Source organism: Lactuca sativa, chromosome 3 (assembly GCF_002870075.4).
Source record: "Lactuca sativa cultivar Salinas chromosome 3, Lsat_Salinas_v11, whole genome shotgun sequence".
In the NCBI taxonomy this organism is placed as follows: domain Eukaryota; kingdom Viridiplantae; phylum Streptophyta; class Magnoliopsida; order Asterales; family Asteraceae; genus Lactuca; species Lactuca sativa.
The window spans coordinates 149,945,683-149,958,681 of record NC_056625.2 but is presented as its reverse complement, the minus strand read 5'-3'; the positions used below and the strand labels follow the sequence as shown (position 1 = coordinate 149,958,681).

Here is a 12,999-nt window from a genome sequence, read left to right as displayed (position 1 = left end):
CCCCAATTCAGGATATGAGGATCTGCTACCAACGTCACTAGGTTGGTCACGTGAAGACCAACTGTCCACAGCTTGCAGCCAGGCCAACACAGGCTCTAGCGCTGACTACATTAAGGATTACTGACGGGAATCAGAGTCGAGCAGTGCTCCCGAAGGCCCAGGGGTGTGCCTTCCAGCTGACAGCGGAGGAGGCCAGAGCAGCACCAAATGTGGTTGCTGGTATGTTTCTATCTTTTATCTCATTTATTATGTCTATTTTATGCTTATCCGTGTACCTGTGATTAGGTATGTTTTTAGTGAACTCTTTGCCAGCTTTGGTTTTATTTGACTCGGGAGCGAGTCGGTCATTCGTATCTCTGACCTTTAGTATGGAGTTTGGTGTGCCGATGGACGAGTTTGAGTGTTCGTTGCGAGTCTCTATCGCCAACGAACACAAAGTTTCTGCTTCTTCGGTTTATCGAGGGTGCGAGTTGGATATCTTCGGAGTGTCTTTTCCGATAGACTTGATACCGATTCCCATGGGGGAGGTGTGCATAATCGTAGGGATGGATTGGCTTAGTCGGTTTGATGCCATGATAGATTGAGAGGGTCAGAGAGTTGTAGTTCGAACCCCAAGTGGGGGAGAACTGATCGTTTATGGCGAGGGCACTAGGTTGGGATCATGGTTTTGTTTAGCTGCGAAGGCTCGATAGTACATTCAGCATGGGTGTGCGGGTTACCTAGCATATGTGGTAGATACGTGGGCCAGGAAACAGGCTTCAGTTTCAGAGGTTCCGGTAGTCAGAGAGTTTGTTGATGTGTTTCCGGAGGAATTACCCGGAGTGCCTCCAGAGAGACAGGTCGATTTCAGGATCGACCTAGTGCCAAGTGTGACCCCTATCACCAAGGCGCTGTACCGGTTGGCACCACCAGAGATGCAGGAGTTGTCATCACAACTTCAGGAGCTGCTGGGAAAGCAGTTCATTTGACCTAGCAGTTCTCCATGGGGAGCACCGATTCTCTTCGTCAGAAAGAAGAACAACTCGCACCTGATGTGCATTGATTATAGGGAGCTGAACAAGTTGACGGTGAAGAAACATTATCCTCTCCCGAGGATAGATGATCTCTTTGATCAGTTGCAGGGGACATCTTGGTTCTCCAAGATAGATTTGAGGTCGGGATATCATCAGGTCCGAGTCAGAGAGGAGGACGTGGAGAAGACTGCGTATCAGACTCGTTATGGTCATTATGAGTTAATGGTAATGACGTTTGGGCTCACCAACACGCCGATAGTATTTATGGACCTGATGAACCGGGTCTGCAGACCAATGCTGGATCGCTCGGTCATCGTGTTTATAGATGATATCTTGGTGTATTCCAAGACTCGAGAGCAGCACGAGGAGCATCTCAGGGAGTTGTTGGGAGTTTTGAGACAAGAGCGGCTATATGCCAAGTTCTCGAAGTGGGAGTTTTGGTTAAGAGAGGTCCAGTTTCTCGGGCACCTCGTTAACCAGGATGGGATTTTGGTCGACCTGGCCAAAATCGAGGCAATCATGGAGTGTGAGGTTCCGAAATCTCCCTCAAATATCATGAGTTTTCTAGGATTGGCAGGGTACTAGTATAGATTCATACATGATTTCTCCAAGATTGCAGTACCCCTCACTCGTCTGATGAGGAAAGGGGTGGATTTCCGGTGGGGCCCTGAGCAGCAGAGGGCGTTTGACACCCTCCGTAACCGGTTATGTGAGGCTTCAGTTTTGACACTCCCGGAGGGAGTTGACGATTTTGTGGTGTTCTGTGAGGCATCCATCATAGGTTTAGGAGCAGTCCTAATGCTGAGCGAACGGGTGATAGCTTATGCATCGTGGCAGTTGAAGCCGCATGAGACGAGATACCCTACGCATGATTTAGATCTGGGGGCGGTGGTTTTCGCTCTCAAGATATGGAGACATTACCTTTATGGGGTCCGTTGTCCTACTTACATGGATAACAAGTGCTTGAGGCATATCATGGATCAACGCGAACCTGAACATGAGGTAGCGCAGGTGGCTGGATGTAGTCAAGGACTACGACTGCGAGATCCTTTACCACCCCGGTAAAGCGAATGTGGTGGCGGACGCTCTGAGCCGCAAGTCAGCTGAGACTTCCACCCCAGCAATATGTATGAGGATAACAGTGGATTCCCCGCTTGTGAGTTTGATCAGAGATGCTCAGGTCGATGGCATGCGGCCAGAGAATTGGAAGTTGGAAAGGATCAGGGGTGAGAACACCCGGTTTATGTAGGATAGTCGGGGATTATTAACCCGATGCAGTTGGGTGTGGGTTCCGATGTCTGGTGGGGTTAGACAGATATTCATGGAGGAGGCTCATAAGTCTCACTTCTTTATTCACCCGGGGGCCACCAAGATGTATCGGGATTTGAGTTTGAGCTACTGGTGGTCATGCATGAAGCAAGAAATCGCTTGGTACGTCGAGAGGTGCTTGACCTGTAGGATGGTCAAGGCCAAGCATCAGAGGCCGTACGACAAGCTGCAACCCCTGGAGATTCCCATGTGGAAATGGGAACATATCACATTGGATTTTATTACCAAGTTGACGAGAATGGCAAAGGGGTTTGATGCCATCTGGGTCATCGTGGATCGATTGACCAACAGTGCCCATTTTTTGGCCATACGGGAGAGTTCATCGGCCGAGAAGTTGGCCGATGTGTACGTCCGTGAGATCATGGCTCACCAAGGGGTTCCGGTCTCCATTGTCTCTGATCGGGATGTTAGGTTTACCTCCCGTTTCTGGCAGAAGTCGCACGAGGAGCTGGGCATGCGGTTGCACTTTAGCATAGTGTTCCATCCGCAGACAGACAGTCAGAGCGATTGTACCATTCAGACCCGAGAGGATATGCCGAGGGCGTGTGTCATTGACTTCGATGGGAGTTCGGATTCCCACCAACCGCTTGTAGAGTTCGCCTACAACAACAACTATCATTCCAGCATTGGCACCCCGCCTTTTGAGCTGTTGTATGGACGGAGATGTCGCACCCCAGTTTGTTGGGTGAGGTCAGACACAAGGTGATGCGACGGACAGAAGTAGTCTTGGAGACTACCAAAAAGATTCAGCAGATTAGGCAGTGTCTGCAGACCGCCCAGAGTCGACAAAAGAGTTACACTGACAGACACCGATGTGAATTGGAGTTTTAGGTGGGCGATAGGTTACTCCTGAAAGTCTTACCGTGGAAGGGTGTGATCCACTTTAGGAAGAGGAGGAATTCGGTCCCCGTTACATCGGGCCGTTTAGGATCATTGCCAGAGTCGGCAAGGTGGCTTACAGGCTAGAGCTACCAGAGGAGCTTAGTCGGATCCACAACACTTTCCATGTTTCGCAGTTGCAAAAATACATTATGGATCAGGAGGCGGTAGTATCGTTGGATGATATTCAGGTTGATGAGCACCTGAATTATGTGGAGAGGCCCGTGGCCATTCTGGAGAGGAAGAGGAAGGTTCTATGGAACAAGGAGGTACCTTTGGTAAAGGTAAAGTGGGAGCATCGGATAGGATCCGAGTGGACTTGGGAGCCAGAGGCAGAGATGCGGGAGCACTATCTGGAGCTCTTCGCCGCAGCAGACTTCGAGGACGAATTCTAGTTCAAGTGGGGGAGAATTGTAACGCCTCGATTCTCAGGTATTGAATTAATATAAAAATTTTCTTATTTTGAAGGCCTAATCGACGAATTGGTTGCCCTACTCGTCGAGTAGCAGCGGGTTGGTCCATGTGTTTTAGTGACCTACTCGCTGAGTCCAATGAAGGACTCGACGAGTAGGAACTGGCAGATGAAACCCTAAATTCTGTGGATTTGCACCCTATTTGAGGACCACTTATTCTCCCTAGCCTCTCTTATTGCATCCCTCGAATTCAAAACCCCTAATTTGTGCTTTCCCTCTAATTTTGTGTGCTTCTTATCTTGAAATAAGATTCTTGGACTAAAGGGCTTGGAGTTCAAGAGGTGTGAAGCAAGGGGCTGTTGTAGATTCGGAATCTTCTCGGTCTTGGCATCGTTTTGAAGGTAACAAGTTGTTACCTTCACTCCCCTTTGGTTAGATCTCTTCATTTATGGGTTTAGATCCCTTTTTGGGGTTTTGGAGTGGATATCCGATTTAGGTCAAGATCTGAGGTTGCAATCCCAAATTTGGACTCCTTTAGCCTCTCTTTGTCATAAAGTCCTAGTCTTTGTTGATCTATGGCCTTTCCCTTACCTTAAGCCACTCCTTTAGCTTGTTTTGGGCCATTATCATATTGCATGCACGTAAAGTTTGCAACTTTACGTGATAAACATGCCCTAGGAGCTCAGATTTGCAGTATGGATTCTTTGCATGGCCTGAAAAGCATTTATATGGATGAAGGATTGAAGGGACTCAGCAAGTCGCAAGGTTGACTCGGCGAGTCAAATGAATATGGCCATCAACTCGAGGAGTTGATGAACAACTCGGCGAGTCCGATGGAGATTGCCTTGGGCTTGGCGAGTTGGTCACGGAGCTTTGCAATTCTATCATGCAATTCCTGAAGATCCCTAGCCTAGTTGGTCCGATGGAGATTGTCTTGGGCTTGGCGAGTTGGTCACGGAGCTTTGCAATTCTATCATGCAATTCCTGAAGATCGGTTAGATCTGTATGACTATCTTGGTCCGATGGAGATTTCCTTGGGCTTGGCGAGTTGGTCACGGAGCTTTGCAATTCTATCATGCAATTCCTGAAGATCGGTTAGATCTGTATGGCTATCTGTTATTGCATTCTAGCGTATGATATTTATGTGCACATGTTTATTGGTTTAGGGAAAAGGGTTGAGGCAGGTGCTGATGTGTGCTGTAAGCCAAGACACCCTGGGCGGACTGGGTAGATTGCAGGCCCGAATTAGGCAAATCTAGTCAGTCCGAAAGCCCAGCGAGCGATCCGGATAGGCTGAAGGCCCCGAGGAGGGCGGTGCAGACGTGTTGAGGGCTCGGAGAGCGGTCCAGATAGACTGAGGACCGGGAGTCGGTCCAGTCAGACTGATGACTCATTATGCATGCTATATTGTTGCTTATATGTTTGAATGACATGGTTATATCTGTATGGCGTTGGTATTTTGGGTGTAACTCACTAAGCCTTTGAGCTTACATTTATCGATTATTGTTTCAGGTACTTCTGATGATCGCGGGAAGGCGAAGGTGTGATAGTACCGCTCCTCACATTTTATGATTTTATGTTTTGATTTTGGGATACTCTGACAATATACTATTTTGAAAACAAGTTTTGTAATAATCATGTGCCTTGAAATGTTTTAAAAAAAAGTTTAAATTTGGCATGATTTTTTTTGGGTGTTACAAGTTGGTATTAGAGCCTTGGTTTGAGTGAATTGGAGGAAACACTCCTGTGTCTCCAGTGTCAAACTGAGGACAAGGTTATAAAACGATTTTCTTAAAATGTTTTTTCAAAATAAAATAAGGAGGACGCAGGCGTACGATCAACCGGAGCTCGTAGATAGACCCCAAAATACCTTACAGATTATTTGATTTTGTGATGTGTTAGAACAACATGCTAGTACTAGGCTAGGGATCTTCAGGAATTGCATGATAAAATTGCCTGATTGTGTGATGCCTGACAGCCTAGGGTTCTCCCTTAAAAAACATGACATCCTTTCAACTCCTGGATCTCATGGGATTTGATATTAGTTTCTCACGGAGCTTTGCTGATTTGCTAAACATGATACCTTCTGTCCCAGAGCTCCATTTGACAGATTGTGGGCTTCATAATGCGCATCTATCTTCCGCTCATCTTAATTATAGTACACTTTCTAACATCCAACACCTGGATCTTAGTAGCAATTCAATTGAGGGCATATTCCCGTCTGTTTTAACGAACATGAGTTCCCTAAGAGTCCTTGACCTTTGGGGAAACATGTTGAATTCATCAGTACCTATTATGCCTAAGCTCATAGAGCTTGATCTTTCTGAGAACATGTTAAAGCAGATTGAACATGTTGGAATCTGGAGACCATGTCAACCGAAAAAATTGAGTGTTTCATTCAATCATTTTAGAGTAGAAATGATTCACTCGCTAAAAAATGCATCAGAATGCACCAGATATTCTTTGGAGAGGTTGAGTTTAGATTATAGTTTGTATGGTAGAATTCCAGAATCACTTGGTAGATTGGACAACTTAAGAGAATTAGATCTATCGAGTTGTGGATTGATAGGCCCAATCCCCAAATCTATAACAAGGCTAATATTTTTAGAAGTATTAGATCTTTCCCATAACAAGTTAACCGGTCCAATTCCAGAATCTCTCCGAAGACTTGTTTCATTACAAGCCATTTTGTTGACTTCAAATAGATTAAACGGGACTATTCCAGTGTCAATTTCACAACTTCCAAAACTCCATTCTCTAGATGTCTCTAACAATTTTCTAGATGGATTAGTTTCTGAAGCTCATTTTGCTAACCTTTCAATGTTGAAGCACTTGGATACTTCTTCTAACACTGGGTTAACTTTCAACGTTTCACATGGGTGGATATATTCAGTATTGGCAATATAGGAAGCAAATTCCCATAGTGGCTTCGGAATCAAAGGACACTTATTAAGTTGGTGTTGTCCAATCCTACAATTTCGGGACCCCTGCCCTCATGGCTGCACAAGATGCACATCAAGTTCCTAGATCTCTCTCAGAACAAACTCGTCGGTCCTTTGACAAACCTTCCTAATGGTGGGAAACTTCATGTGTCTGGATATGCATTTTACCCGAGATTATTTTGCAAGATAACTTTTTCAATGGGTCGATTCCAAGGCCATTGTGCAGATGGATAGATTTGGTCATTCTTGATCTTTCCAAAAATAGGTTAACTGGAAAAATTCCCAAGTGTTTTGTGAATCTGCAAAAGTTGGAGGGCATGAGATTTAGTTCAAATAAGTTGTCTGGTGTCATCCCCAAATCTATAGCTCTTTTTTCTTCATCATTGCTTAGGTTAAAATTGAATGACAATAAGTTTAGTGGTAAACTTCCACGAGAATTGGGGGATTTACCAGGTTTAACTATCTTAGATTTGGGTGATAATGAATTCTTTGGGCATATACCGGAATGGATTGGAAAAAAACTTCAAGATTTGATGATTTTAAGGTTGCGTGGGAATAACTTCATGGGTAGAATTCCTCGATCTGTGTGTGATATTTTAGAACTTCATGTTTTGGATGTTGCATACAACAACTTAACCGGAACCATCCCCCGGTGTCTAGGAAGGTTGCATGCCATGGTATCAGATACCGGTGGCAAGGGTGGTGTCAGTGATGATCTTGAAGAGGAATATGTGAATCAAGTCATGAAAGGTGTTAATCGTGTCTACACAACAAGTTGGCAAATAGTTTTTAATATGGATTTTTCAAGCAATCAACTTGTCGGAGGGATACCAATCGATCTAACTGCTCTCTCTATGTTGATGGGTCTCAATTTGTCTAATAATCACCTTAGTGGGCGTATTCCAGAAAGCATTGAAAACATGACGAAATTAGAATCTTTGGACTTCTCAAAAAATGATTTGACCGGGATAATCCCTCCAAGCATGGCAACTTTAAGCTTTTTGAGCCACTTGAATTTGTCACACAACTTTTTTGGACAAATTCCAAAAGGAAATCAATTGCATACCCTTGATGATCCATCAATATATGTTTGGAACAAAGATCTATGTGGAGCTCCATTGCCAAGGAACTGCTCCAGCCATGAATATCCAACAACGGATGAGAAGAAAGATGAAACACTTAGGCCGATGAAGGTATGGTTTTACCTAGACATAATATCTGGTTTTGCAACAGGGTTTTGGGGTGTTATTGGAGTTTTGTTGTTCAAGAAGCAGTGGAGAAAGAAGCTTTTCATGTTTGCTGAGGAAACCATGGATAAGATATACGTTGCAGTTGTGGTAAGAGTTGCCAAGATGAAGAGAGGAAGAGAAGCATTATAGATAATCTAAAATCCAGATAATTATGAATATATGTTATAAGTGTTTTCCTGTTTAATAATACTACCGTGCTTATTTATACTACTATTTGGATTCTATATCTGTATTAAGGGTCGTATAAAAATATTTACTTTGAAATATTTGTTTAATTTGATATTTATATAAAGATCAAGTTCCCATATTAGATTAATATGGAATTTAATTCCGTTGTAATTCACAAAACCAAGAGTGGTATATTTCAACTTGAAACACCCTCCTCTCTACATTCGATTTGATATTTATACAAGATCAAGTTAGATTTGCTTAGGTTAGTGTGAATCTATAATGGTATTGGTCTCGGTGTTGTCGTTTTGGTTCTGCTTTGAACACTTGGGACACTTGAAATTTAATCATGAGTTCACTTTGTTTATTTGTATGAAAAAACTCATCTTTTGGTTCTTCTTCTTTTTATGCTCTATTTTCTTGTTTCTTTTCCATTTTTATCATTGTATTCTTTCTTCTTTGTTACTTGCTATTTGTATGCATTTAGAAATTTGTATCCAGCTATATATGGTCTTTTTGAAGATAATCGGGTACGATTGGTCATTGGTAGCAATTAATAGGTCTTGTTACAAAATGCATAAACAGCCAAATGTCAAGACTGCCTTTAGTTGCTCTACTTCATCTCCATCATTTTTGTTGCCATATGGCATAATCTAGAAACATAAACATCAGGAGTTGTTCTCCTAATCTGCTTCCTTCCTAATGTAAAATAAAGAGTGATTTGATTGATCTTGTAGATAATTCAAATTTTGTACTAGAAAAAATATGGGGTTGCAACATATTGAATTCATCATAAGCCAAAAAAAACGCTCCTTATGTTGTTATGTTCTCGGTACAATCTATTTCATTGGCTGGATATGATGAAATCAGGCGCTCAAACCCTTTTTGTTTGAACCGGAATTATATTCCAACAAAATTTTGGTGGGCCATATTCTGTGCAACTTTGAAGTTGATTCGATTCTAAGATTGGTTGATTTCACCTTTCATAATCATAATCAAAGTATAAGCATTTATAGGAATTAATTTACTTATGTTAAACGTAGATCAGATCGCAAATTCGCAATATAACAATAAATTTTCTTGAAATTGATTAATTTAGGGTTGCCGGAATAACTCTTCTGGAGCATATTCTTCATATACTTTTGTCAAACAAATGATCAATCAATGATACAATCCCATCGGGTGGAAGATTTGTCACGGCATCCTATCAAATTGCCTATCAGTTGGTGGGACCCTAGGAGAAAAATTAAGAGTACGTCCATACAAAATTGTCTATTTATTTCAATTTTGGAAGTCTTCCACGACTTGTGAGTTGACTACCAAGTCTTCCATGATAATAGCTTTTTCTCATTTCTGGCTTTATAAAATCAATTACTTTCTTACTCATCAGAATGCATTAGTTCATCATAACAATCCATCTTTTCACTTCCTTTTTTTTTTCAAAACTAAAAAAAATCCGGGTTTATAATGGGGAATGAACGGGGTTTGGGTCTCCATATTATTTTCCTAAGTATTTTCTTGAGTGCAACCACGTACACTTGTTTGGGTGTTAGAAATACGAGTGTAGTTTGCTCTGAGCGAGAGCGACTTGCTCTTCTTAAGTTCAAAGAGAGTGTCCAAGATGACTTTGGAATGTTGTCATCATGGGTTGGCAATGATTGTTGCAGGTGGGGAAGAATCAAGTGTGACAGTGTCACAGGAAATGTGGAGAGCCTTCATCTCAGAGGAGACTCGGAAGCTGAATTTCTTCTTAAAAACTTCTACTTAATTGGTAATGAGGTGAGCTCTTCTTTGGCAGAATTGAGGCATCTCAAATACTTGGATATGAGTTGGAACATTTTTCAAGGAAATATCCCTATGTTCATTGGATCACTGAAACAGCTGACTTATCTCAATCTTTCTAATGGTAATTTCCAAGGTATGATTCCTCATCATATTGGAAATCTTTCTAATTTAGAAGTTCTTGATCTGAGTTCAAACCGAGAGCTGATGGTAGATGATATGGCATGGACTTTTGGCATGTCGTCACTCAAGCATCTCGACTTGAGTTTCTTGAATCTTATTGAAGCAAAGCATGCGGATATGGTGCTTTACATGATTCCTTCCTTAAAAGTGTTAAGTTTGCAGGCATGTCAACTTTACTTTTCTGATCTTGGTCAATCTCTTAATTCGAGTAGAATACTTCCCAACATCGAACACCTGGATCTTTCCAACAATTATATCAAAGGTCCACTCCCTGGCATTTTTCAAAACATGACATCCCTAGCATTCCTAGATCTTTCAGGATTTGATTTTAGTTTGGCATGGAGCTTTGCAGACTTGCTAAACATGATGCCATCTTTATCAGAGCTGCATTTGAGAAATTGTGGGCTTCATAACACCCATCTATCTTCCCATCATCTCAATTTCAGTACACTTTGTAACATCCAGTACCTGGATCTTAGTGGTAATCGAATTGAAGGCATATTTCCATCTGCTTTAACAAACATCAGTTCCCTAAGAGTCCTTGACATTTGGGGAAACAAGTTGAATTCATCAGTACCCATTATGCCTAACCTCCTAGAGCTTGATCTTTCTGATAACAAGTTTAAGCAGATTGAGCATGTTGGAATTTGGGGACAGTGTTACTTGAAAGAATTGAGTATCGCAGTCAATCCTTTTGATGCACAAGTGATCGAGTCACAGAAAAACATATCAGAATGCCCTGATTATGCTTTGGAGATGTTAAATTTAATTGGTAGTTTGCATGGTACAATTCCGGAATCACTTGGTAGATTGGCCAATTTAAGAGAATTAGATCTATCGAGTTGCAGATTGACAGGCCCAATCCCCGAATCTGTAACAAGGCTAAGATTTTTAGAAGTGTTATATTTATCTCATAACCAATTAATAGGACCTATTCCAACATTCCTTGGGAGACTTTCCAATCTTGATCTTTCTTTTAATCTATTGAATGGTCCAATTCCAGAATCTCTAGGAAGACATTTTTCATTACAAGCCATTTCATTGTCTTCAAATAGGTTAAATGGGACTATTCCGGTGTCAGTTACACAACTTCCAAAACTCCATTCTCTCGATATCTCTAACAATTTTCTGGAAGGAGTAGTTTCTGAAATCCATTTTGCTAATATTTCGATGTTGAAGCACTTGGATACTTCTTCTAACACCAGGTTAACTTTCAAGGTTTCACACGGGTGGATACCTCCATTCCAATTGGTTAGTTTCAGTTCTTGCAAGATTGGAGGTGAATTCCCGCAGTGGCTTCGGAATCAAAGGACGCTTGTGGAGTTGACATTGTCAAATGCTTCAATTTCGGGACCTCTGCCCACATGGCTGCGCAAGATGCCCTTCAAGTTCTTAGATCTCTCTCAAAACAAACTCATCGGTCCTTTGACAAACCTTCCTAATATGGGGAAATTTGTGGTGTCTGGATATGGATTTTACCCGAGATTATTTCTACAAGATAACCTTTTCAATGGGTCAATTCCAAGGTCATTGTGCAAAAGGACAGATTTGTTCCTTCTTGATCTTTCAAGAAATAGGTTAACTGGAAAAATTCCCAAATGTCTTACGAATCTGCAAAAGTTGGAGGGCATGAGATTTAGCTCAAATAAGTTGTCTGGAGTCATTCCTAGATTTATAAGTCTTTTTTCTTCATCATTGGAAGGGTTAAAATTGAATGACAATAAGTTTAGTGGTGAACTTCCTAAAGAATTGGGTGATTTAGAAGGTTTAAGTATCTTAGATTTGAGTGATAATGAATTCTTTGGAAATATACCAGAATGGATTGGACAAAAAGTTCAACAATTGATGTTTTTAAGGTTGCGTGGGAATAACTTCACGGGTAGAATTCCTCGATCTCTGTGTAATCTTTCAGAACTTCAAATGTTGGATATCGCACACAACAAGTTAACCGGATCCATCCCTCGGTGTGTAGGAAGGTTGCAATCCATGGTATACCATAATCTAGATGGGTTTTTTGTCGGTGAGGAATTAGAAGAGGAATATGTGAATCAAGTTGTGAAAGGTGTTGATCGTGAATATACAACAACTTGGCAAATGATTTTCAACATGGATCTTTCAAGCAATCAACTTGTCGGAGGAATACCAGTTGAGTTAACTGCTCTTTCTATGTTGATGGGTCTCAATTTGTCTAATAATCATCTAACTGGGTGCATCCCGGACAGCATTGGAAACATGAAATCATTGGAATCTCTCGACTTTTCAAAAAATGAGTTGACTGGGATAATCCCTCCAAGCATGGCAAATTTAAACTTTTTGAGCCACTTGAATCTGTCACACAACTACTTGTTTGGACAAATTCCAAAAGGAAATCAATTGCAGACCTTTGATGATCCATCAATATATGTTGGGAACAAAGATCTATGTGGAGCTCCATTGCCAAAGAATTGCTCAAGCCATGAAGATCCAACAACGCATGAGAAGAAAGATGAAACGCCTGATGGGCCGATGAAGGTATGGTTTTACACGGATATAATGTGTGGTTTTGCAACAGGGTTTTGGGGTGTTATTGGAGTTTTGTTTTTCAAGAAGCAGTGGAGACACAAGCTTTTTATGTTTGCTGAGGAAATCATGGACAGGATATATGTTGCAGTTGTGGTAAGAGTTGCCAAGATTAAGAGAGGAAGAGAAGCCTTATAGATAATCTAAAATGCAAATAATTCATGATTGTATATTATAAGTGTTTTACTGTTTAATACTACTATTGTGCTTATTTATACTACTATTTGGATTCTGTATTTGTATAAAGGGTTGTTTAAAAGTATCTATTTTGAAATTTTTGTTTGATTTGATAATTATATAAGATCAAGTTCCTATATTAGTGTAATATGGAATTTATTTCCGTTGTATTCATCTCGGTTGCCGTTTTGGTTCTGCTTTGAACACTTGGGACACCTGAAATTTAATCATGAGTTCACTTTGTTTATTTGTATGAAAAAACTCATCTTTTGGTTCTTCTTTTTATGATCAGTTTTCTTGTTTC

The 12,999-nt window shown here is 41.3% G+C and overlaps 3 protein-coding genes across 3 annotated transcripts; all 3 read left to right on the top strand.

Annotated features, from left to right (window-relative positions):
- The first annotated feature begins 5,635 nt into the window (after positions 1–5,635).
- Positions 5,636–6,541, top strand: LOC111877841 (probably inactive leucine-rich repeat receptor-like protein kinase IMK2). Its single transcript, XM_023874343.1, has one exon. It carries the CDS (start codon positions 5,636–5,638, stop codon positions 6,539–6,541), a length of 906 nt encoding a protein of 301 aa, XP_023730111.1.
- Positions 6,542–6,893: 352 nt separating this feature from the next.
- LOC111877842 (receptor-like protein EIX2) lies at positions 6,894–7,955 on the top strand. The gene has a single exon (XM_023874344.1). It carries the CDS (start codon positions 6,894–6,896, stop codon positions 7,953–7,955), a length of 1,062 nt encoding a protein of 353 aa, XP_023730112.1.
- Positions 7,956–9,461: 1,506 nt separating this feature from the next.
- LOC111877848 (receptor-like protein 46) lies at positions 9,462–12,656 on the top strand. Its single transcript, XM_023874350.2, has one exon. The coding sequence runs from the start codon at positions 9,462–9,464 to the stop codon at positions 12,654–12,656; it is 3,195 nt and encodes a 1,064-aa protein (XP_023730118.1).
- Positions 12,657–12,999: the final 343 nt, after the last annotated feature.